The sequence below is a fragment of the Pelecanus crispus genome, chromosome 13, assembly GCF_030463565.1.
Source record: "Pelecanus crispus isolate bPelCri1 chromosome 13, bPelCri1.pri, whole genome shotgun sequence".
Taxonomy (NCBI): Eukaryota; Metazoa; Chordata; class Aves; order Pelecaniformes; family Pelecanidae; genus Pelecanus; species Pelecanus crispus.
In genome coordinates this window covers 16325437-16352070 of record NC_134655.1, presented here as the reverse complement: position 1 = coordinate 16352070, position 26634 = coordinate 16325437, and the positions used below count along the sequence as shown (strand labels likewise).

Below are 26634 nucleotides of genomic sequence, written 5' to 3'. Positions count from 1 at the left end.
GAAAAATGCGCCCGTGGACGTGGCTGCGCTGTGGGTACGCGGCGCCGAGCTGTGGGAGCGGTCCCTGCCCGACCCCCGGCTCGGGGCGATGGATGTGCTGTAGCTGGGGTGCAGGGATGTCGGGAGCGAGGGCTCGGGGCGATGGATGTGCTGTAGCTGGGGTGCAGGGATGTCGGGAGCGAGGGCTCGGGGCGATGGATGCGGCATAGCTGGGGTGCAGGGATGTCGGGAGTGAGGGCTCGGGGCGATGGATGCGCTGTAGCTGGGGTGCAGGGATGTCGGGAGCGAGGGCTCGGGGCGATGGATGTGCTGTAGCTGGGGTGCAGGGACGTCGGGAGTGAGGGCTCGGGGCGATGGATGCGCTGTAGCTGGGGTGCAGGGATGTCGGGAGCGAGGGCTCGGGGCGATGGATGCGCTGTAGCTGGGGCGCAGGGACGTCGGGAGTGAGGGCTCGGGGCGATGGATGCGCTGTAGCTGGGGTGCAGGGATGTCGGGAGCGAGGGCTCGGGGTGATGGATGTGGCATAGCTGGGGTGCAGGGATGTCGGGAGCGAGGGCTCGGGGCGATGGATGCGCCGTAGCTGGGGCACAGGAATGTTGGGAGTGAGGGCTCGGGGCGATGGATGTGCCGTAGCTGGGGCGCAGGGGTGTTGGGAGCGAGGGCTCGGGGCTTTGCATCTGCTGCAGCGGCGTACCGGGCTGCTAGCTCCCCTCTGCTGCTCCCAGGACCTTGGGAGCGTATCTCTGCTCGGCTCCAAATAGTTCAGGATATTGCCAATTATTAATACAGAACGCCCACGGGGGAGACATCCAGCTGTGCTTTTCTGTCCGAGAAGCTGGGACAGCGTCTGTCAATTTTTTTTCCCCCTTAAATGTAAAAGTTTGCCTTTGATGTGTTTGCAGGTTGGCTTCACTACTGCATTTGCACACAAATCACTTGGGGGTGGGGGGCGGGGGGAGGCAACAGAAACCCTTGCAGAGCATCCCCGGTCTGACTTCAGTCACCTGGAGACCCGTATCGCCCCGCGCTGCCGCAGGCACTGCATTGCCGGGGCAGCTCTGTTAAGCAGCGTGCAGCCCTGCAAAGGGGCAGCAGCACATGCAAAGCAGCTTGGGCAAGCTTTTCTGTTTGTGCAGGATAAAGCAAGACTCATCTATTTTTTTTTTTTTTTAACACATGTGAAGTCTGCCACATCAGGACCGTATGTGCCCACTGTGGAGGGAAAGTGTTTGAGTTTCTTCAGTAATTTTTTTTTGGGTGTGATTTTTTTTTTTTCTAAACAAGCTGGAAGGTGGCAGTTCCCTGTGGTAGGTGAATACACGCAGCACATTGCACCGCTGCGTGGCTGCTGGGTTTAGTAGGTAGACACTAGAGAAGCTTTTTAAGCGCACGCTTCTGCACCAATCTTTGAATTTCACCCAGACTGAAACCCTCCCACATAGTAAGACTGAGGTTACGTTACTCTGCTCACAGTACCAGGTACCTCCATTAGAGACGTGGTGGTGTGGGAGCCAAATGAGGTGTTGCCGATTCCTGTAAACACTAAAAAAGCAACCCAAAAAGCCACCTTATCAACCCTCAGTGTTTTCCTGCTCACCTCCTTTGATGCAAAAGGAATTTTTGGCAAAGGTTGGCAGGTTGTTGTGGTATCCAGCATTATCTTGCTTTCCTTGCACTTCTTGCCCACCCACCTCATCTGCTTTGACTCAGCTCACATCCAGCGTGCCCTGAGCCAGGACTGGCTTTTGTAGGTGTTTGTGCAGTGCCTTGCACAACAGCAGCTCCCAGTGCTGGATGTTGATACGGTCAGGTCTTGCTCTTTGCGCTATGGAGGAGAAGAAATATGCCTCATTCTGTCTTAGCAAGGGAAATTCTGGCTGTGGTGACTCTAGCTGTGTACCCAGCGATGCAGCTGGCTTCAGTGGGAAGCAGCCAGTATCCCTGATGCAAAGTTGCACAAAGGATAAAAAATCTCTTAAAATTAAACAAGGCAGCTAGCAGCCACATGGCAAAGCAGAAGCCAGCTCACCCGCTCTACCAGCAAGAGTTTGCTAAAGCGAGCGTGCGATGACCAGAGCAAACGATGGCGCTGGCGCCCTGATGACTCAGTGGTTCTTGGCAACCAACTCACCAAATGGAAGAAAAATATCATTTCAAATCTTTTCATTTCTGAAGCGAAGGATAAGACGTTCCTCTCAGCAGTTTCTCACGTAAACCCATTCTTGTGTGCTGTTCAAGTAACAGAATATTGAAGGTTACTCAAAATATGATTCAAGTAGAGCATATACTCATTTATAACCTGTCCAGAGTGAGTTCTCATGCCAATATGCTCTGCGAGAGAAAATAGCTTCCACCTCAGACTGAAAAGAAATTATTTGAGTGTGCACAACTGCTAGGCAAGGTCTGATGGCGGGGGGGGACTGGGTGGTGTGGAGGATGCAGCTAGATAAGAGCGGGGGGGTTGCGGTTATTCTTTACTAGAAAGCACGAGATGGTTTTCTAATTGCAAGTGTAAGGAGCTTACACCGCAAAGGACATTTCTAGCTCATGTTTTGTATTCTCTGGTTGCTGTTGGGTACTTTGCGTTTTGTGAATGGAAGAGAGAAAATTGGCAAGAAAAGAAACTGAGGAGAAAAGGATCTGATAAATATACTGCAGCGCACATTTAAAAGCGCGCACACCCTTACTCTCCTCCCCCACCTTAGGGCTGCCTTTATCCCAGCCGAGCTCCTGAAACGGGAAGGAGACAAGCGAAGCACCGGCATCGCCGCTCCGGCACTGCCCAGGCCCCGCAGGTTACCCAGCCGAAAGCGCAGGGAAGGCAGCGCGTTTCATCAGTGCCCAGAAAGTCCGTTCCCAGGGAGAAGGATTTCATCCCTCTCCGAACTGAAGGACAGCCAGGCCAACACCTAGCGCTTACGACAAACCCGGCCCAGCTGCCTCGCGGCTGCACGCCGGCGGGGCTCGCGGCAGAGGGGCGGCCTCCCCGGCGGACGCTGGATCTCCAGGAGCAAATCCAGCCCCACGCCAGCATCCGCGGCCTCTGCACGACGCACGGGGCTTTGGCACGCTCTCCCATGCAAAATCGATGGGGAGATGCGGTGCTTTCAGTGGCAGGGTTGAAACAGGTGACATAAATAAGGTTACTTCGCTGCCACGCGTAGCAAAATATTGTAGGAGAATTGAGTTTTGTCTAAGTCTCTTCCAAAAGCAATCCTGAAGCATTCCCACTGGTGCCTCTGAGATGTCAGGATTGTAAATTGGGCATGGACAGGCTACCCAGCTGTAAAAAAACCTAGCAGAGCTGGGATTGGAGTTGGAAAGAGTTGGGTCCTTATTTAATAGATGGTTCCTTATTTATACACACAGACACAGTCTGCTGGGGTATTTTCCTGGCCACGTTTGTGAAGGGCAGGGGTGGGGGATCACTGCGAGCGCAGCCGGTCTGGGGAAAACCCCCACACCCAGTGCCCAAAGCTGTAGCTCGCACACCCAGCGATTTGCTATGGGCAACCTGGAGATACGCGGAAGACACAAGAAGGTCGGTTCCCTTTCTGGTTATAGCGGCGGGGGGAATAAAGAAGCCACCAATAATCATTTGTTAGATAAATACCAGCCACTTACTGGAACAGGTTCATCTACCTGCACCTTGATTTACTCACTGTCGCAGGCCTGCCTCTCCTACCCGGATCTGTAAGGATTTTCACCTTCTGAAACGTTTCAATTCACCAGTCAGTGTTTTACCGGAGCAAGAAAGCCTGTTCCCAGCAGCATGTTTGCAGCCATTCAGACGTATCCCCAACACACGCCACACACCAGCCTTTGGCACTCGGCACTTGCCAGCGTGGTCCCTTTCGCAGCTTCCCTAGGGATGAAAATCCTCACGTGCTGAATCTTTGTGCTTTCCCAGCCCTACCTTCTTCACCTTCGTGTCTGCAGCCGAGTACTGGCACATTTACAGAGCTAGGAAGAATTTCTCCATCAAAATAGTTACCAAACTACAACTGCTTGTGAAATCAAATAAATTACAAGTCCTTATACACTAAAAAAAGAAAGAAAAAAGGAGAAAAAAAAAAAAAGACCACTGTGATGTCTCATTTGCTTATGAAGGTACTTGCATACAGCTGAGATCTGAGCTTGCAAGGTGCAACCTGAATGGGAATTAAAGGCAGTCAGACAGGGCAGAAACAGTCCTTTAACGACTCGTGAGTAACCAGCTCCCTGTAAGTAGCGTCAGATCCTCACCGCTGGATTCGTGCATGCTTGACAGGATTTTCAGAGCATAAGAGACAATGAAACCAGCACCATTTAATCAGTCAGGATATACAATTACAAGGCAACGTAAAGATCCTCATTTGTCTCAGTTTTCAAAACCAGGATTTACCCCCCCAAGTGAACTGCCAGCTCAGTTCACATAAAGACTTTTAACCACATCTCCCAGCTCTGTCTAGAGCACTTTAGATTCTGAGCAGTGTGAATTTAAAGCAAGAAGAATAAACACTCCAAACCAGGGCTACACATTTGCGGTAGCAAGTCAGGCAGCGTCAGTGCTCTGCGGCAGGCAAGAATTATCAAAATGTACAGAAATGCCAGATGTCACAGGGTGAGACTATAGTAAAGCCTATAAATATTCAGAATTATTTTTCCAGCATACATTTGTGATTCATAAAATGTGGAACTATAATGAATTTCAAATGCCACGTAAATGTTCAAATACAAGATTTTCTCTGCGCTTTCATAATGTTTTAACAATATATGTCTGGTTTGCATAAAGTTTGCATTTAACTTGCAAAGGTGTGACTAAAACCCCAGTCTTTTAACCAGAATTACTGAATAAAAAGTAACGATTGCATTATCAGCTTTTTTTCAAGTGAGAATTTATCTTCCTGTAGTGCATGCCACAGGTGCTGTAAAAGGCTGCAGTAGGTCAGAACTGCTCTAGCAAGGGCAAGCGGGCAGTTAACTTTCTCTCTGAACAATTTTCAGAGAGAGTAACAAAAGCTTTTGAATGAGGAACCCCTCCGGGGTGATAAACTTCATCTGACAAGCGCCTCTGTGAAAGCAGTGCAAAAAAACCCTGCCCGTTCCCCACCATTTGAAATGTGGAAAGAGTCAGTAAGGGGCTTTTTTAAAGGCCGACCTTTTCCATCAGACACAGGCGAGGTTTGTTAGAAGGCAGACCTGGGATCCCGCAGCATCGCTCCTGGGTCAGCGGAGCTCGAGAGTCTCTTCCCAAACCCCTTCCGTGACTACACCACGTGCACGTGTCCGTGCAGCTGCAACTCCTACCGCCGACAGACCCGTCACTTCCCCACTCCAGCTACGGTTTGGAAGATAAACCTTTTGTTATGACTAACTCCACCTCTCCTCCCTTTCCCAAATCACAGCATTTGAATAACTGTCTTAACCAAGACTGGAAAACATTTCAGGACAAACTAATTTAAGGGTTTAGTCCTAAAAGATAATGAACATCATCAGTTCTCGTTGTTTTCATGTGTAAATAGGTACTTTTAAGCCACCTCTCTAGTGTAACCTCCAGATACCATTAATTTATTAAAACACATTGTGAAGTAGCACTATTAAGAAGGTTGAAGAAAATGCTACTTTTTAAGATTAGACCTTAAATTCAAATAAAACTAGTGAAAAGTCAAACAGATGTAATAATTCTCAAGTGGGCTTATATTTTTCTACGTTGCTTTTGTTTTTCGTCTTCTTGGAGATGCTTCATATACTTTACAACAAGTCGTCCCAGAACAGGACAGGTTCTTGAAAAGGCATATACGCAAACATTATTTAGGACATCGAGAAATACCGTCAGTCTTTGTAGTGCATTTAGAAAAAAAGCTCTTTGGAACATTAACTATAACACTACAAAAGTACAGTATAATCACAATCAGCGTTCTGATATTTGTTAACGAGAATTTTGATTTACAAATACATCTCCTACACATTGTGTTCATTTGATCTAAATTACATTGTGTAAATTAATATTTTAGGTCTGCTACTAACTACTACAGTTGTAACTGAGCACACCATGGATGGACAACCTTAATGATTCCTAGTTTTTACTTTCATTAAAAAATAATCCAGCCACCAAGCCAGGAAACATGAAATTAATTACTATTCTACCCTCAATTGGTTTAGTGGTGGACTTGGCAGTATTAGGTTAATGGTTGGACTGGATGATCTTAAAGGGCTTTTCCAACCTAAACAATTCCGTGATTCTACGACAACAATGCACAGTACTTGGAAAAGTACAGAAACATGACCTAAACTTCAAAACCACAGAAAAATGTGTCAAAACAGGCTGGCAAAAACTTCATTATGTATTAAGCACTGAGCAGCATTAAATCCGAGCATAGAGTGGAAGAATCCACGCGCAGAAGTACAAGAACCGTGTAAGCTAAGGGACCGAAAAGCACGGCATGAGGACACGGTGTGAGATGGGCTGCCATGTTTGGAATTAAACTCGACGTGAACAGAGGTGTTAAAGAAACAAACCCAAATGATTACTTACAAAATGGTTGTGGTTTTTTTTTTTCCTTCCACATGTATACATTTAATGAACATATAATCTCCACTCTTCATTTTTGCCAAAACAAAACAAAGAACAGTGCTTAAACCATTTTCTCTGAAATCTAGTTTGGTTATAGAATATGTAAGTGTTTCAGTATTTTCCCTCAGCACTTTATCATCTCTCTCATAGACAGGATAACGTTAAGCAAAAGCTCTACAAAGTTAACAAATGTAGAGTCTGCCTTCACTGTCAGAAACGCTTATGAAAAATATTACCGAAAAGAAAATTTCAAGAGCACTTTACTATACAGAATGAGTGGCATAGATTTATGGGGCTTATTTTAAAGAGACAGCCTTTATTTAGAGTACTTTGTTTTGTAGATCTTATAAAGTAAACATTACAATACTTTTCAGAAATATATTAAAATTGTTTAAATTTAAAAGGCAATTCCACTGGCTGATGGATATTTCCAAAGGAAAAAAAAAATTAACAGAAACAGGCAGCTCAGCTAAAACTAGATTCTAAACACTCTGTTTTGTCATTCCATGCCCTTTAAAAAAAGCAAACAAACAAACAAACAAACAAACAAACAAAAAAGACATTTTTCACCCAGACTTCCTTTACAGCAATAAGGCAACTCCAGGAGATCTGAATGAGCTCCTTGGAGATTACAGATACTGTAACTGGCTGCTCCTCATGCTTTATAACACCCAAAGGTGCAACTATCCATTAATCACAAACACATTTGTGCATTAAAATATAAAACTTAAATTACAGATTTTAAAAATATTACTAATAGACTTCCCTATCATAAAATGTTTTACATTTACAGTACTCGAACTATTTCAGTTCTGGGTAGATGAGGTTTAAGCAATTTACCACTGCAAGAGTTAGCCTCTGGAGCTCACAAACAGCACAACCCAACCAGGGGCAGCAATAGTCGGTAGAGTCATAGTGCAAATCAAAATAAGGAGTGCAGAATTGCACTAGTTGTTTACATTTCTAAAATATAAATGAACAAGACAAGATCTTATATTGTACATGCAATAAATTATAGTAAGCGTATGACAATGGGGCTGGGGCATTCTACAATTTTAGCTGGTGTACCAGAGTTGAAGCTTGTGAAAGATAGGACTCGGTAAACAAAACATTTCAAAGCTCTGTTGTCATAGCACTTGAACTATGCTTTCATGCTTTGTACTTCTGCTTCCCCGTCTCGCTGATCACACAGATATGCTGAAACAAAATAAAAAGTTCCTGTTAGAAAAGCAATGTAAGAAACCGATGTTTTACATTAGGTACTCAATAATGCACTTCTGAAAAAAATACAAGCATGCTCTACACGTTTCAGTACAAAAGAATCTTGTGAGACTGTTTATGCAGAACAACTTAAGCCTTTTTTTTTCCCCTAAAAATCTCAACATTGCCTTCTTTCTCCTCCCTCTGATTATCCCACCCAGTCCTGATATAAGGTTGGCGAGACCCAGATGAAGAAGTGATGACTTAGAATAAAAAGTGAACCCTTTTTGACTTCCAAGGTCTCTCTTCTCTAACTCTTACATAACTAAGCAAATGCATTTATTTGTTGTAGACATCTGGTAAGATAAGAAACTTCACGCAAACGTCACATTATTTCAAAGCTGACAGGAGATGTGTAGCCTCCATTCTGCATGTAGCAAAATAAATTTTAGTTTTTGTAAGAGCTCCAAAATGCTGTCCGGCTGCTCTAGGGTTTGCTCTCATCGTTGCATCACCAGCGGAACAGATTTGCACACGAGGCATGATTTACAGAGGAGGGCGAGTGATGTGAGGAGACTTCCCTTCCTTCCTCCTCCCTAGTTTTAAATGGACAAAAACATACGGGAAAAATTACTTACGTTCAAATCTCTAAAGTATTCATTGTAATCTAGGGCGTATCCCACAACAAATTTGTCTGGCACTTCAAATCCAACAACTGAAAAAGACCATAAGTCACCAGCATGTTAGAAAAGAACTTCCTAGAGTTCACTAGACCTTTTTACAGAGACGATCTGGAATTTTATAGATATGTATGCATCCTAACTCACTTTATTTCTTCCACTCAAGTATCCTCAGATTAATATTCGAGCTATTTTAAAATTTTAACTTACTTTGCTGATTTATTTCATCAACTAAAGCAAAATTAAATAGATGTATTTATTGGTTCCCACGCAGCAGCATGGTGCTAGCATGCAGTCTGCAAGAAATGAATGGAAGCACTTAAATCTACAGACACGGTATTATTATCAGAACGTAAAAGTCCTTGAAAATTTCCTGCAACTTTGTAAATACGTAGAAAAAGAGCCAATACTTCCCAGCCCTTCCTGCATGCTTGACGTGCCAGTGCAGAAGCAGAGGAATTGCTGAGCACGGCACAAGCCAGCCTGACAGCATCATTCCAAAGGCAGCACCTCGGGGAGCTGGACCTGCGCCTCGGGTAGGGCTGCAGGAAGGCCACCCAAAGGTGTAACGCGTAGGCAGCTTCGGTCGTCAGCTCCTTCAAAACTATGGGTGTGCAAGTCCAGTAAGACTCTCCGTGAGGGGCCGGGAGAGTGAGCACAGAATAATGCGAGTATCAGAACCACAGTTATTGCAGGGAAACCAACCCTTCGCCTTCTGAGTAAGTGCCCAGATGAACTCCGCTCTCGTGGCTCGCACGCCACGACCTGATACGCAGGAAGCCGCTAAGAGCGCGGGACAGCCCTGCTAAAGCACATCTGACATCCTGATCCCTTGGTACAGAAACAGCGGAGAGCAAAGGGCGCTCTGCTCTTTATGGAGTCGCTTGCAGGTTTCAGAAATGGGGGGGGGGGGGGTGGGGGGTGGTGTTGAATTGTGTTGTTTTTTTCCTCTCCCAGAGAAGCTGCCTAAAAAGAGCACATCATCCATTCCACAGATTGTCTAAACAGGTCTAGCAGGACAGTTTGCGAGTTGTCAAGCAGTATCAGTCCAACCCGTCCACACACACGATAAACCGACCAATAATATAAAATATAAAGTAATATAAAATTTCCAAATGGCTTTCTCCCTTCATGCTAAAATGAAAGACTCCTGAGCACAGGAAAGCTGCGTGTTTTTTCTCTCCCTGGCTACAATGAGGCTCTGTAAGGAAAATAAGCAGATAAATCATATAATTCAAAGGAAAGGCCATGTGCATTTTTGGAAAAAATAAGGTGATGTTTAGCTTGGCCTTATAATACAGGGATAAAATGGAGGCCCAGCCATTACTGCCTTGTTGTCTCTTCTTTCAGAGCTCACGTGTCCTGCACTGAACAGGTTGTCTCTGCGGACAGATGGCAAAACAAGTCATCTGCTGCAAGATTCTCAAAAGGCAGACCATTAACCCGGCTAAGCCTATAATAAGATCTCGGGAATGAGGGGCATCCTTGACTGAGGGGAACACCTCAATTAAGCTTTTAACGCATTGAAAAATTTCAGTTCCAGAATATTGTACAGCCTTGGAAAGGAGTAAGAGGATGCAATTCTGCTGCTGCTAAATTCACTCCATTCCCATAGTGAAAGTACATGGTCCAGATTAACAGGAATTTAGCCCCTGGAACAAGGTTAAAACACACAGCCCTTCCCAAGGCAGGAAGGGCTGACACTCTGGTACCACTGTCCGCTCTGGATGTTACTCCTTTCTTTACGGTTTTAGGACAGACAGGAGAAGTTGGGACAGACAGGAGAAGACAAGAAGGGAGTAATTCAGATGCCTAGACATAACTGGTTTTGTGCCAATTTAAGCATCTTATCACTGTAAACTCTTATCAGACCTGCTACCCCGCGTGGTCCTCCTACATTCCTGGGGACATCCAAATGGCATGAGGTGGCTAGGTTTAGACACCCAAATCACTCCCAAAAGTGTCAAAGGTAAATCCAGCAGATTCTGCTGACCAAAGAATCTAACTACATGCAAGCTGGGAGAATTTGCACATGAAAAGGGTGTAACCTAAAGTTTGCTTTTCACATAGTAAAATGTTACAAAAAGTTAAGAAAAAAAAAGGATCAGACCAAATCCAGATTAACTCTGTCAGAATACATTCCAAATATTTAAATTCCCTAAATAAGAGCAAAATCTATCAAGAATTGTTAGCGAAAACTTATTTCGAACATCCTTGGATTTTGACCAAAGCGTACACAATACATTGACACACTTTTAAAAATTAGTAACGGTTGTCAAAAATCACTTACAGTCTGGCCGATATCCCACACTTCGAGGAGTTCTTTTTACCAACAAACTGTCAAATAAAACCAATGTAAAACTGAAACACTGAAAAGCACCGGGTACAAATATATGAGACTGTTTTGATGACAGCAAGCTGAATTTGGCCTAAATGTGCGCAACTGAAAGCATAAGTACACATATTTGAAACTATTATTTTATTTGCAGGTGCAGCTGATCATAATGACAAAATCAAAACTTCCTAGAATCATGAATGGCTCACAGCCTAAAGGATAACTAACAAGTCTGCAAGAAAGAGGCTAGGAGGTACTGATCTGGATGGATTTTCATTTTGAAAAGTGACTTAATGGGGTTTTATGTGTGTTAGAAACTTGAGGCACAATTTAGCTTATAGGTAAAGAGGCGACAACTTGGGAGCTGGTCAGACCAACTGAGGTCTTTTCAAAAGCATTAGTATTATGAAGCAAAAGTTCAGCTGCTTAAATATAACCTCAGCTGCACTTGCACAGCACATCCTCAGCTGTTTTTCACCAGCAGTACTACTTACCCCCATAAAGAAAATGTAATTGTTTCTGATGATCAGGTGGTACAAACAAGCTCCACTTTTCCAGAATTAACAGTCAGAGGTGTAAAAAGCATGGAGATACAGAGTTGGGGGCATTGTAGTAGAGAGAAATGCCTTGCTAGTTTGATTCACTCATTATTCAGTTGAGCACTTCTACCTCTTAGAAGACAACCCCACAGGCCTGACGTTTGTCTGTCTTTGCCATACAGTGACTTTGGGAGGAAAACAAAAGGTGGTCGATGGCTGAATGTAAAAACAGAGGTCAGCATAACTCTGTGCATTAAGCACAGACCTCCTTCCCTCCTGGATCACCCCTGAAGGTAGGGCTTCATTTGTCAGGGTCCCGCTTTTAATTTTAGACAGTTACCGAAACTTCTAGTTGTGAGACCTAATTTTTGAGAATTGGTGTAGGATTTGATCAAAGAAGGCCCAAAATCATATTAGCATTAATTCACATCTCCCTGCACTAACTGTTTAATTGTCAGAGAGAAAGAAAATTTTAAACAATTTAAAAAAAAAAAGAGAAAAAAAAAGAAGAGAGGCAAGTGAAGTAACTAAGAACATCACACTTAAAACCATCTAGAACGATCATGTTTACCTGCTCAGGCCTTTGGCAGACCCAAATTACTGCAACAGGTTTAAACAATAGGAAACTGGACTTTGCTCATACTGTATTATATTTGTGATGTACGCTGCTGTGTTGAGGGCACTATTCAGTGCCAAGTATTTAAAATCTGGCACGCTTAATCCAGCCAGGGAAAAATCCTCAACAACCTCACCTTCAGCAGGTCACCTCCAGATTATCAGCACGAAGAGCTGTTCTTGTATATCTAACAACTGCTTTGACATTGTTATGGCAACACAAATTATTAGATATTACACACAGCTCTGCTTTATCTCTAATCCCCAGCAATCATTATGCTTTTACTGTAAAATACACAACCACAGCGTAGCAGTGTAAAAGATGCAATTTAAAAAGAAGTAGGAGGAATGCTGATATTTGTTAATAATGTAATATTATCCTCAACATTTCTTGTTAGTTGTAAGTTATTTAATTATAACATGTTTTGAAATTAATTGATTAAAGATGTAACTAAGTAGAAAAGCCTGGAAGAGCATATGGCTGGGTGACTCTCACAGAATGACCTCTAAAGCTCAGCTGCACTATGCACACAAAAATGTTAGCGTGCAAACTAGTTTAATTCTACGGTTAGAGAAGGCAAACTAAAAAAAGGTCTCCATTGCACAGGTACACCACTGCAGTATACTCAAGTTGCAGATAGCACAAGCAGAAACAAACATGTTTGGATAGATACTACATATACATAAGTGACAAGCATGGATTTTTTTAATCCCCATCTCTAGTAAAAGTTTACATTTATGAACTAAATTAGTGTTGAAAATACCTCTACCAACTTGAGGCGGTCTTTTTTCAAGCCCAAAAGATTTAAATTCTTCCACATACTTCTAACTCTAACTTGGACTTCAGTGGTGAAACTCCACAAACCTTACCCTAATATGATAAGGCAAGACATGTACCAGGCATGCACAAGCTATTATCCCCTTCTGAAGCACTGAAATTCTTCCAGCAATAAGACTGGAAAGAACAGTGTTTCCACCAGCCTTAATGAACGTATGTTCTCATAACAAGCAAAAGTGCTTAGAGTTTAAACAAATACTGAGCTCCAACAGATCCCTTCATACGTGACTCCTATGACTCCTGCAGAAATGTTCCCTCCCATTTCTCTTCCATAGAAATGTATTCTATACTTTCTTTTTAAAAAACACCACCACTGTGTGTCCTTCTTATGTGAAATACAGCACAAATAATCATCATTAAAAATTTACCTGGCTACTTTCACCATCTTTGGTTTGTACTGCTTAAGTAGAGACAGCAACGTTTTCATTGTTTTACCAGTATCAATTATATCCTGAAAATAAAAACCGCAAGTAAGAAGGAATATCAAACATGTCAGAGTAGCATTTTTAAGTTTCTACCACAGAAATTGCTCATCCGCAACAGCACGACAATATGCCAAAATACTGTTCATCATCAAATATAGGTGACATGTAACACCATGTTGTGCTTACACAACTATGCTCGCTAAAGTGATCACACACATTAACAATAGTTCTTAATTGTTGCAACAATAGTTCTTAATTGTTGTGGGCAACTATGACTGAAAGCAGTTACTGAACTATGACCTTCCTGGCTCCTTTTTGGAGATTTAATGGCTTATGCTCCTTGCAGCTATTAGACAAACAATGTTTAATTCGAGTATGATAAGAGTAACATTAGTCTTGCCACTGAGCTCAGTTACACAGACAGATGTATACAACAGAAAGAAAAGTAAGAAGGGAAAACAGGCAGAACAACCCATTATTGCAATTAAAGAAAAAGGAGTGTAATTTACTTTACAGATCCAAGAAATAGCCAAAGAAATTGCACTGGGAATATCTGGGTGCAGTTCTAAAGTCTGTATTCAAACACACTAAAATGAATTTTGACACACCATTTCAATCCCATCCACTGCACGTATAGGCAGAAAAAGAATATATGGCTTACAACTGAAGCATCAGAAACGGACTCCTCATTTGGACTGAAATAATCACACGATCTTTAGAGGGACAGTCCTCACCCTGGCCTGAAATCAAGTCTATTTGAAGTGAAGGCGGTAGATAACACGGAGGCAGCAATGTCCTGGTTTCAGCTCATTTTCCCATGACTTCCAATTAAAATAAAAATCAAACAAAAAACTCAACAGAGCACCCATCAGCTACACCATCTTTAACACTTAATGCTTTTAATCACGGTTATAAACTCAAGATAAGTTAAAGACATACAGATATATAGATAAAAATAAAACTTGGTAAATAAACAAGTTACTTCCATAAATTAGTTACTTCCATACTCTAAAATAAAAATAGAACCTATTACTGATTTTGTATTGTGTGATTATCTGTTTATTGGAGGTGAATCTCCATTTTGTTCAGATTTTTTTTAAAGGGATATTGTATAGAAAAGCCTAGTGCTCTGATGCACAAGATATTAAACCTACAATAAATGTGCATTTTTATTGTTTGACAGTTAAAACGGTGATCAGTAAAAGGGATCGTATTTGATAGTGTATAAGACAAGCCACTGGATAGATGATGATTCACTGACAAATGAGAAACTAACCTACTTAGCTGTCTGGGACTTTAAAGACATACATTCATCTGAAATGGAGCGGATACATAATTAAATGCATCTGCCTGTCTGAAGCAAAGTATACTTCAAAGGACACCACTGGTGACACAGATGACTACTGTATACATACTATTTTGGTAGTTTTGGAACTGAATGTACTTCCTGTGGAATAATATAGCCTTCTCAAATTTAAAAAAAAACAAAACAAAACAAAAAAAACCCCACACACATAAAAACCACATTTTATGAGAGGAAACGTCCTTCTCTTTGGCTGCTGAATCAGTTGCCATAGCTGTTTCTTTGCTTACAAACAAGCCACTTCCATTATTTGGAGCCTTAAGACATTACTAGATTGCACGTCCATTTTTCCTGTCTACTGCTGCTGCTTCCCTATCCCAAAATTGGCAATCTTACTCAAGAACATCTTTTGTCAAAGCGATACTTCCTGCACACAAGCAACACTACTTCCTGCACACAAGCAACACTGTCCATCAAGAAAGAGGTATGAAAGCAACAATTAAGCAACAGTACCTACTAGGAAACCAAACTGAGGTGTACTGCACATGCTACCATCCAAAGAACCATAATGAAACAGAGGAATGGGAATTTAGCAATTGTAAAATGCTAATTAGGAATTAGCTTCCTCTATGTCACTATTTTCTACACAAATTATACACAGGGACATTGGGCTTAGATCTGCTTTTCACACATTTTAGGATATTCCTCTTTCTACTCCTGCAGTTTCATTTCCTAGCTTGCTGTTATAAACCCAGAAAAATAATATGCTTAATATCATTTTGTTCAGGCTACTTCTTAAAATTTAAAAATAAAATATTAAAAAAATATTTTAGGCAGAAAGACATTTTAAAAATAACATCTTCTAAAAAGACGTTTTAGAATTGACAGAATCCCAGAAAATTGAAAGTAAATGCAAACAATTTTACATGGATATTTTCCTTGTTAAATTTGACAGTTGAATGCAATTTGAGAATTCAAACCACAGATCATTTCAAATTCAGAGCCCACTTGCAAAGTTCAGGCCTAGAATCAGAAGCTAGAAGCCTTGAAACCAGAAACTATAGGTTTTCTGGCTTAAGAACAACTTCTTTAAGAACTCTTTTACCAGTCACACATTTAGAACTTCAAAGTGAAACGTAATACTTACTTCTACAATCAAAACATTCTGGTGGGAAGAAAAAGAAAAAAAATCAATTAATATCTAGAGAATATGCCATTTCTTATATATATTAATCTCTGTAACGTATTAATTTTCATTGCAGTTAAATATTTGTACCACCATTTATGTATGTTTACACATGTAACAGCAAATTCTATGTAGTTAACATTTCTGATGCTCTAATAACAATTAGCTGGCAACGAGACTCTCCTCAACGTCTCATGCTGAGTACAAATTGGTCTTCAAATAATCTACACTTCGAGAATTCTAGATATATGCAAAAAGATCACAACAGAGTCTACACAATTTGTATTCTTGTAATGCAAAGAGTGTCATACTACAGAGACACGTACAGTTCTGTCATACCTGCATCCTTTATATTGAACTGTGACACACATGCCTTTAAAGGTCACATATGTGTAAGGAGAAGGGGAAGGTAACGTGATCTGCCAGAGCAGGAGGCACTGATGCTTCAACCCCAGACATACGGCTCAACGATCTCCACAGAGTCACTGGAGGAAAGCAAACTCCCAATTTACACTCTCCCGCTTCCTTCTCCCTTCAATACCTGTAACAGGAACTTCAGTTCCTAACCTGGGCTGCATGTTACACATCTTGACAGTATGAATTCCCATCACTACTTCAGTGAAATGCCAATGCAGCAAATAGATAACACCAGTCTCTTTTAAAGGTAGTTTGTAGACAACAACCCACACAAGAGTATTCTTCTCAGGCACTGCAGAAAAAGCAATCTCCTAAAACTTGTTGATACTGAAGATGGTGCATAGGCTTTTTTTTTTTTCGTTAAGTTCAGACTAAACTGATGGCTTTGGTGTGGCTTATCCACTGTCCTAGTATACAGTGGCAAATATTTAAATGAAACTCTTCCGTTTTCTTTTTTTTTAAACTCTATAATCTTCACGTACCACAAGAGCAGCCTTAAAACCATGCAGGTACATGGGTTCTTTACTGGGTTTGTGTGTGTGTTTGTTTTTAAACATACAAAGAGCCATACCTTTCCAGTCAAGGTTGAGAGGTCATCCCCACCAATGACTTTTATATCTCCAGTTGATTGATCATTCTAATTAGAAAGAGGAGGGTGAGCATTAGTATTACCAGAATTAAAGTAATTTTTCTTCCAGCAGATACCAAAACTGCTAAGTACGAAACTAGTGAATGTTAATGCTTTCAGAAACACAACACCAACAGCATTTCTCTATTAACTAAGAAATTAAAGGTGATCAAATTCAAAGATGGTATTTCAGATTAAAGATTGTTTGACAAGGGATCTGCATAAACGCAGGCACCATCTCTCATCTGTGACCATTATATATCCATATGTATCTAGAAAGATACGATTTGCTATGCATTCCCTACAGATTTGGAAATAAGACAAAAAGCAGTTCAGTTTCCAAGCTGCATGCTGCTACATAGCTGGTAATTTACATTTTAAACTTCAATGCTTTAGAAAGCCTTACTCTTTGAATAAGAATAAGCAATCATAACAACAACAAGAATAGCCAGCAAACAAGGCACAGATTAATATCTAGAAATATAAGCTACAAAAATAGCCAGAAAGGCTTATGTTTGCCTATTTTACAACAAATATTAGTAACAATCAAATTACTTCTTATTGTAATTGAACAGCGACATTGGTACACCATCACTACAACGCAGCATTTTGCTTTAGTAAAACTAAACTTTGATACAAACGTAAATGAACTGTTATATAAGAAAGTCAAAAACAGCTGCTAGGAGTGCTTCACAGATCTTTGCAGTTTATTTAAAGTCATTCAACTGACTTTAAATCTTGACAGTGTCTCACAGTATCGCTGTACTACTTACAGATGACGACATTATCCTACAATTTAATCATTTCAGTCAAAGGTTAATATTGCTTAGCAAACTTTTTTCTCGTAGCTCCTTACCATATATCTTTTAGAAAAATGGCAGCATTTTGCTGCTGCACCATGAAGCCCAAGCGTGCTGCACGACTAGAGACATGCAGACAAAACAGCAGCTCCTTCCCCAAGCCCAGAAATGACAGACGCCATGCAAAGGGGATCACAAAGGAACAGAGAGACAGCCAGGTACAGCTTCCTGCTTTTACAGCCGTGTGAAGATGGATATTCATGCTATATGAATTCTAGGCAAAAACTAAAAATGTTATCACAAAAAAAGGGGAAACAAATGATTTAGAGAGGCACACACCAAATACACACATTGGGATGATAGCAAAGAGAAAGCGTATTAAAATCCTTTGGACAGTGGTGTCTAAGATAAAGAAGTGCTGACAGCTCTAGGCATGTAAAAGCAGATGATTAAGACTAACAGATACCTTCTTTTTAAGATTCCTATGACACAACGTAAAAAAAACCCCAAATAAATTATTAGAAAAAGTATCTTTTCGGTTTTACCCCATGTGTTTTAAAGAAAACGTTAGTTCTAGTTACACCACTCTGAAATTACACTGAAGTGCCATGTTGCATTACTATAAGGAATCATTTTTTATAAATAGTCAACTGTTTCAGTGCTTCCGTAACAGTGCAAATAATAACTAAACCGAACAGCATCAATATCACTGCGTTGAAAAAGTCCAAACCCAAAGATACCCAAAATGATTGCTGCTTGACCCAGTAAATATACACACTGCTACTCAATGCCTGGGAGGCTGGCTAGATCAACCACAAAAATGTGATTCAGTTAAGCACTATGCTCCTAAAACTAAAGGACATTTCCTGTGTTCACCCTATCTTACAATTATCTTAAATGGCAGCTTCTTTAAGCTTTTCCTTGTTCATGTTACAGGATTCTCTCTTACCTATTCTTACACTAAGAGGGATTTCATCCTCCTTCCACGGAAGGATGTAAAAAACCATCATTCCTTACAAAACAACAATGGAGAAACATGTTACAGGTATTTCTTCCATTATGTGCATTTGTTCAATTACATGCACAGATGACAGACTCGTACTCCTCGGTAGATGCGTAAGATCAGGTTCCTGATGATCTGTCTGGCTACAAAGCAACACACGATACTCAAACAAGAACACCACAAAATTTCAGGTTACTGTACACCTTTGTTTTTTCTCTGCTGATCATCACACTTTAATATGGGTAATCCAATCTAACCTACAGAAACTTTCCTGCTCCTTCCCACCAAAAACCATACAAATTGCTACACTTTTTAACACAAAACATAAATCGTCACTGGCATATCAACCTGCATTCCTATGCAGGTACTAAGTTCCTGAGCAATTAAAGGATAAAAAACAGTTAAAGAATTTCTGACACTGATTCTAACCAGACTTCATTGGAAAAAACTTTGTTTAATAATTAAACAATGTTTTCATTATCTTCAGGAGCATTATTTCTGATTTCAGTACTGATAAGACTTTAATGCTTTGTGGTTTAACACATAAGAGTTTTACCGTTTAGATCTGTTTTCACTGTCTCCCCGTTGTCACTGCTGGAAAACAATAATGCTTTACAAGATTGTAACTCCTGACTGAAGTGACTCCATGATAACCTTCTAAAAAGGCATTTGAAGTTCCTTACAGTATTTGCTATAGGGCTTGGTTAACAGAGATCTGACCAGCCTAACCAGAGTTTACCATGTACTCCACTGAAAATCCGTATCTTCCCAAGTGACAGTGCAACACATCCATTGTCTTTTGGCTGCCCTTAGTGACTACATAAGCAACGTTTGCTCACTTCCAAGTTTAAATGCAGGAGACTGGTGAAAAGCCATTCTTCTTGTAGCACAAACAAAATAAACTGTTCGTCAAGAATACCGAGATGTGGGTCTGTTCACAAACACTATCTTTCCATTTCTTAACAGCTTGCCAGATCATTAAAATTCATCTGTAAGGACTCGGAAAGCTGGAGTTACGAGCGAAGTTTAATCACAGCTTGATCATGTCAGTATTCTTAGAGAATTATTTTTGGGTGCAGAACAGTATGAACTTTGCATTGTAACACAAAAAAAAACCCCATATGCTTGTAAATATTAAATGATTGGTTTGAAACAAGAATAGAACCTCAATTACATCAATTTTGGAACCATTACACAAGTTCAGCTGCTTTGTTCATGCGACCAGGGTATTTTTAACATCTTTTATCCAGTCTGTAAAGGCAGGCAGCATAAACTAGTAATTGCATCCAAAGACAGCGACAAGAGATCTAGCTCCACTTTCAACTGTCCATTACAGTTTGTGATGGCTTTCACATCACTAAATACAGATCCCTCCATCTAGTAAAGCACAGATAAAAACTACAGAGCAGATTTACCATTCTGACACTATTCATGATGGAAGACCTAGTCAATCTGTTACATACGTGCTCGTGTTAGGGCAATCTTATCTAGTCTATCAAGTTATGAAATCTAAAGGACATAAGTTTGGATATTAATAACCACCTAAGAGAGTCCACAGAAATGAAATGCTCATAAATACTGTAGTGGAGGTAACAGGAGCTCCTCACTCATCTAGAGCAAGAAAACATTCTTTTATAGAACTGGCTGACAAAACCAAAAAAAACCCTGAAGCCAACACCTCAAGGAAAACATTCTGCTTAGACAGCTTTCTGTCTAAATTTCTCTGCTTTTCTCTTCATCTACTCATTTTTACTACAAAAACAGACTTTTAATTTCCATAAAACTTATTTTGCTGCTCAATCCCCTATTAATATCAAGGCACTGTAGTTCTGGGGAGTAATGAACAAAAGCAGCTGTAGTAAAGAAATGAACCAAAGCACGCCTAACACACCAGTATGAGCAAAGAAAACATGCATATAATAAGGCAGTCTTGCTTTTTAACAGAGGGGGTTTTTTCAGGTGTTTTCAAACCATTTCTCCAATAGTTTTTTTCCACTTTAGTCAGAAAGTGGAGAGAGTGAAAGGGTGTAGTCTTTATATTGGTTTTTAAACAAGCCAAGTAAGTTATTGGAAGTGTTGCTTGAAGAAAGCAGAAGATACACAATTTCCTCACCAAAAAAAAGGTGGGAGTCATCATTTCCTATTCTTTAACACATTAGCCTGTAATAGAGACATTCAGCTTTCTGTTGTGGCTTTTAAAGGCAGAATATATGGGCATGTGGTGGCTTAGTGGTTAAGCGGACCAGCAGCAGGACCCTGAATCTTTTGGGGGGAGCAGAAGGAAAGGGTGTCAAGCAGCTCTCGCCCACCGATTTAAATGCGGTGCACAGGGAGTGCCTTGCGAGGTACAACCAAAGGCTGGCATGAACCTTTCTGCCCAGCCTTGCCTTCTCGTTAAAGAGCGTAGTTAAATTACTGCCTCGCGTTCAGCAAACGTGAACGTGGTTTCCAGGTAACCCCTGGACAGCCGGCAGTGCGTATGCCTCGGGCAGCCAGGGCTGCTCATCCTGCAAACAGACTTGACCAAAGCCCCATGCAGTTCTGGGCTTCGCTGTGAAATGTTAACAGATCGCTCAATAGCAATAATGAATTTATGAAGTTCTTCCGACAGTCCAAACTAAGTCTGCAAGTAACTCCATCTCTGGTTTCACAGTTTAATGAAATGAAGGATGAGGTTGAGTTTCCAATTTAGTAATCTCTATTTTTTTCTGCTGTAGTAGGCACTCTTCTACAACTGCAACAAGTAGCCTATACTGCTGACTTGAATGCAAAGTTGCTGAGACAGAACTAACAGCATAACCTTACAGAACAATTTATTCAAATGCTCTAAACTGAAACAAACAAAAAAATTATTTCCATGCTACAGATGGTCTTATGGAACAAATCATAAATATCATCCTGAAAACACGAGACTAGGCTGTCGGTAAGTCAGGAAGCATACAGTACTAACATACATCTGCCTCTTCCTTTGACCTGCACAGCATAACCTCGTGCTTCCTTCTATAAAACTTACACGTTACCTCATGTTACAGAATGTTCAATTTCCCTATAAAGTTAAATCCTTGTGTTCAGAATGAAAATAAATTATTTTCCAAAACTGTAAACCCAAGGCAACCTATGCCTAGTGTTGAAAAGGTAGTGCCATATTCAGTGGCCACTAATCATAAATCTAGGATTATGAATCTAGTATTTTCTCAGGGCCAAATACAACTAATTTTGTTCATTGTTTGGTTGAGCCAAACAAGAGATAGGGAACTCAGGTATAACCATTTTTGCAGCTTTCAAGTCTTCCTGTCCAATGAATGATGTCTAAGCCACATAAAAATTCCTAGAATTAAATTTTTGTAACCACAGTTGTAGGAGATTCCTCTCTATTATTCTAGAGCCACAGCTTTAGAGATAGGGTAGTGGGCAGAGAGGAAATTGTTTAACAAGTAAAAGACATGGAAAGGATCTCTCTGCTCTGCATAAGGATTTTACTGGGCTGTGGAGATACCAAGGTCTAAAAGAAAACAGATTATCTAATAAGGTAGAGAAAGAGTAAATTAGCTTGTAACTCTTACTTCCCTTAATTATTTGTTTAATATTAGCACATTCTGGCAGTAACAATATTAAACCACCTCTGTTAATAATTTGTAGTCAAATTTATATAAAAATTGCACAGCACTGCGGAGATACTTACACAATAACTCTTCAACCTAATGAAGTCGACAGTCATGGGGATTGATTTGTCACTGTTTCTGTTCAGTGCTTTGATGTAGTCTAATAAATCAGCAAAAAATTTATAGCCACCCTTGAGTACACAGAGTGCTACAATGTGGTGTCCTCCCATGCCCTTCATAATTTCTCGTGCCAGTCTCTCCGTCCTATACAAAACCAAGAAAGAGTTAGCTGTCATAACACATTTCATTTCCTTACTATAGCAGCAGCATTTTATACTGCTAACAGTAGCAAACACATGCATCAAACTTGGAAACACATTTTGCGCAGAAATATTTGCCTATCCCTTCGGTCACTTCTACATGTTATTGGTCAACAAAGTTTTGCTTTTCAAGGTTAATCTAACAGTAGCACTGCCAAACGCCTTTGTTTTCATACATCACACGCAGCCAAAGCAAATCTTAACACCCTGAAGCTGTTTCACTGTCAAATATGCAACACGAAGGTGTTTTCTCCTTCCAAAGACAGGTTCAGCTTCTGTGCAAAGAGCAACGTAAGCTAACAAAACCAAAAAGGCAGTAGCCCTCACTAACTTGAGGAGCAAGAAAATCCTCAAATTGTAAACTAACGAGTTTATGTTTATTTGCCAAGCTAGAATGCCAGAAATTTGTCCTAACTGCAAAACGCAATACCAACGAAGCAGAGCAAGAGAACACTGCACCGTTCTTCTGCAAGCATTGTTTCTAAATTTATCTTGTAATTTATTTTAGAAAGCACGGTATGTATTCATTGTGTGTCAGCTGACAGCAGGTTTCTCAGAGAAAGTCTACCATCATAAACTTTATGTCAATTACTTAATGATATGTACTTTGTCCAATTTTTTCCTCTATATGGACTTCCAGTGCAAACAGGACCACACAAAATCTAGATGCATTCCTATTCACATGATCTCCAGGAAGATCCACCCAGCACCACTCTTAAATGGTTGCATGTCTCCAACTACTGCTTCACTTATTTTGTTGTTCATTCTCGTAAGGGCAATTAGCAACTATCAAACGCAAAGTAAAACAAAAATGCCTTTATAGGCTTACACACCCATTTCTGATCACACGAGATAAAAATTCCATAGCACATCACAGATTTCAGCAATCACAGAAGTGACAGATTGATATTTGCAGAGGTTAATGTCTTTCCCAGAAGGTGGGAGAAAGTTGGATATTACTTATCTACTGTACGAATGGGAGAAAGTCCAAAATGATGTGATTAATAATTTACTTTTATTAATAACCTAAGGAAATTCAAGAGACTATAACTGTTTTCAGACTGAACAGGCACAACAAATAACGTCTTCTAATTAAGTTGTAAGAAGGCAAAACATCAAAGAAACACTGGAAAGAAGGTTGTAGATTGCTACGTACCACAAAATTTTGCTTGAGAATTATGACAAATTTCCAAACAATAGCATAAATGCAAATGTACAATCTCTTAGAAGCCAAACAAGAAAGAGTTAATTAGCACTTGTACTTCTTAGTCTCTAATTAAATGTGATCTATTTAGACAGTCACCAGGCAGCAAAACTATCACTGGAAGATTGTTTATTCCAGTGTCATGGAATCAGCTGGAGCAGTGTACTGTCTGAAGTCAAACAAACCTGTCCATGATGAGCCCATGAGGAATATAGACTTTTTCCAAATCATCTGCATAATGTTTAGGTATGCAGAACAAGTCCAGGTCGTAACCTTGTTCATCATCGCCAATCTGAAAAGGAAATAAGGTGAGATTTCTACAAAGCCTTATAGAAAGTCTGTGGTGAGAAACTGCAAGTCCTTTGCTTTATTCAGTAAACTATCAAACCCATTACACTCATCAGGATCACCTTACTTTCCCCCTCTATAAAAACATTAGTTACAACTGAACACAGCGTAAAGTGTAATCTAACAGAACCTGCAGTTCACAAGAGTTGCTTGAAATACCACGTGAGCTGTTGTGCAATACAATGTGGGGAAGAAAGTAAGTCCTAACAACATTCTCCTACATTGGAGAGCAGGAAAGTGAAGCTACTACACTTCAATGAATCGCTTTATTTCATTAAAAAAAAAAAAAATCATGGAGCTTTTTAACACCTTTGCTTTTCCTAGTGTAATGCAAAACCTGCATTTGAAATTAAGCAAGCAGAGGTTTTGACATGGACACCTTCCAGATCTCCACAACACCAAATCACAACAAAGCACACGAGCCAGTTTTCAGGGCAAGACAAGACAGCTACATGGGCATGACAAGTTATGTTGCTGCGAAGCAAGCCTTCTCAGACCACCATCTGCAAACCGGGCAGGTTCGAGATCTTTCAGAATCTGAAACGAAAGCCCTACTTTAGCAACCTGCTCGCAAGGGCAAATTCCCCGTATGAAACAGCCTGCAATATTAGCAAGTGTATATTAATTAGGACAAGGGATTAGCACACGTATACAATTATACCAAACACTGCTGAGGTTCAGGGCATATTGTTGCAACAGCATCAAGAATGGCCTTCCCTGAACCTGAACCCTGCTGCAGCTTGAAAATGTCAATGTGTTTTTTTAATTACTTCACTCACTGGTTACGCAGCTGAACACTATTACATGTAAAATGAAGTTAAGAATTTCAGAGGGAAAACCGAAGCTTATTACTGACAGTTCACCAGGGCAGGTATTTTAAGTATACATTTTGGCTGCCGCTACACTTGCGGGACAGAGTCATTTCGGTGCCCAAGGAAGCACTTACCTGGCCTGTGATCAGCCAGCTGTTTACATGTGCTTATCGTTGTGTAACCCCTAATGAGTATTTCAGATGGGGAATTTAATGAGTATTTCACCCTCCCATCCAAAAGAGACCCTGCACGAGCTACTCACGCACCCGACTCAGGCATCGAGTCCCCGATCAGTCCCTGCAATCCAGAGCGGGCTGTTATTTTAAGTAATAAGACAGGTCCCTCTCAAAACACATGGTATTATCCTGCGGTTCAGACCTATCATTGTATCTAGCGTGTCTACTAAACCTTCCTTTCTGCATTTGGTAGGGAATGGGCCATTCCTACAGATTTTATCAGGTTTTTTTTTATGGACTGCAGGGATTTACAGTCGCAACCTTGCGGCCGGCACAGCTCTCAGCCATCAGACGCCACATGTATTTCAGGAGCACGCGGCACCGGCTTTTAAAAAAAAAAAAAAAAAAAAAACAAAAAAACGAATATGTAAGAGCCTTAGCACAGAGATGCAAAAAAATATCCCCCGAATGCTCTTCCTCCAAAAATGCATCGTAACTTAACCATTTGAGCGGCTCAGGCGGGCTGCCGGTGCCTGCCCAGCGCGCTACCAGAAGCAACAGGAATAGGAAGTTGTGCGGGGCCGCGCCGGCTCCTGCCTGCTGGGAAGTTCTTTCACCTCCGCCTCCGAGGCGGCAACTCCGTCTCTCCCCGCCGTCCTCCCGGTTTAAATCCTCCCGAGACGCCACCCGTGACCGCGAACGCACCCCGCGCTGCCCGCCGGCGGGCGAGGCACGGCGGCCCCGGCACGGCTCGGGGGAAGGGAAGGCGCCGCGGCCGGGGACAGCGGCGGGGCCCGGCGCCGGGAGGCCGGGGCTCCCCTCAAGGTGACTCGGCGGGGCGGCGGCTCCCGCCGCTGAGGGTCCCCCCCCCCGCCGCCGCCCAGCCCCGCTCCCCCACGGATCAGCGGCGCCCCGGGGGCAGGCGGGGCCCCCTCTCCTCCCCTCACCGGCGGCGCGGCGCGGCGCGGCGGGAGACGCCCCCCCTCCGGCGGCCGGCAGCCCCCGGCCCGGCGCGGCGCGGCGCGGCGGCGGGCAGCCTTCCCCGCGCGGGGAGGCCGCGGCGGCGGCGGGGGCCGCACTCACCACGATGCAGGGGCTGGGGGTCGCCATGGAGCGGGCGGCCCGCCGGCGGCGGCTGCGGGCGGCGAGGAGGAGCGGCGGCGGCGGCGGGCGGCGAGGAGCGGGGAGGCGCCGCGCCCCGCAGCGGCCCCGGCGCCGCCTCCGCGCCCTCCGCGCTCCCCGCCCTCAACATGGCCGCGGCGCCGCCGCCCTCGCCGGCGGCCTGCGCGGGTCTGGGCCCGGCGCCGGGGCCGGGCGCGGGGAGCGGGACCGGGCGGGGGCGGCCGCGCCGGCAGCCGCCTCCCCGGCGCGGAGAGCCGCCCTCAGCCCCGCGGAGGGACGGGGCGGTCCCCGCCGCGGCCGTGCCCGTGCCGTCGCGGGTGCCCTTCCCTCGCTGGGGCCGTCCCCGTCCCGCAGGGCTGCAGGCTCCCCCGGGCTGTCCGCCCCCGGCTCTTCAGCGCTGATGTTCCCCTCCCCAGCACGGTGCGGGGGCGGCCCCGTCCCCCCATGGGAACATGGCTCCGATCTGTCCCCAGCGGGGAGCGGGGCTGTAGTTGCCGTCCTCCCGAAACCAAGGACGGAGGATGC

At 42.5% G+C, this 26634-nt stretch overlaps 1 protein-coding gene across 2 annotated transcripts; it reads right to left on the bottom strand.

The window, feature by feature from the left end:
* Positions 1–6622: 6622 nt before the first annotated feature.
* On the bottom strand, positions 6623–26112 carry HPRT1 (hypoxanthine phosphoribosyltransferase 1). Of its 2 annotated transcripts, XM_075720495.1 has the most exons (11): positions 26067–26112; positions 25515–25584; positions 24511–24550; positions 23837–23943; positions 22208–22391; positions 16666–16731; positions 15639–15656; positions 13132–13214; positions 10727–10773; positions 8395–8471; positions 6623–7753 (listed from the first exon to the last, which is right to left on the bottom strand). In XM_075720495.1, the coding sequence occupies exons 1-11, from the start codon at positions 26095–26097 to the stop codon at positions 7706–7708; spliced, it is 771 nt and encodes a 256-aa protein (XP_075576610.1). In that variant the 5' UTR covers positions 26098–26112; the 3' UTR covers positions 6623–7705. The 2 variants fall into 2 exon arrangements, with proteins under 2 accessions (XP_075576610.1, XP_075576611.1); XM_075720496.1 differs by lacking the exons at positions 24511–24550; positions 25515–25584 and having other exon boundaries at positions 26071–26100.
* Between the last annotated feature and the right edge of the window lie 522 nt (positions 26113–26634).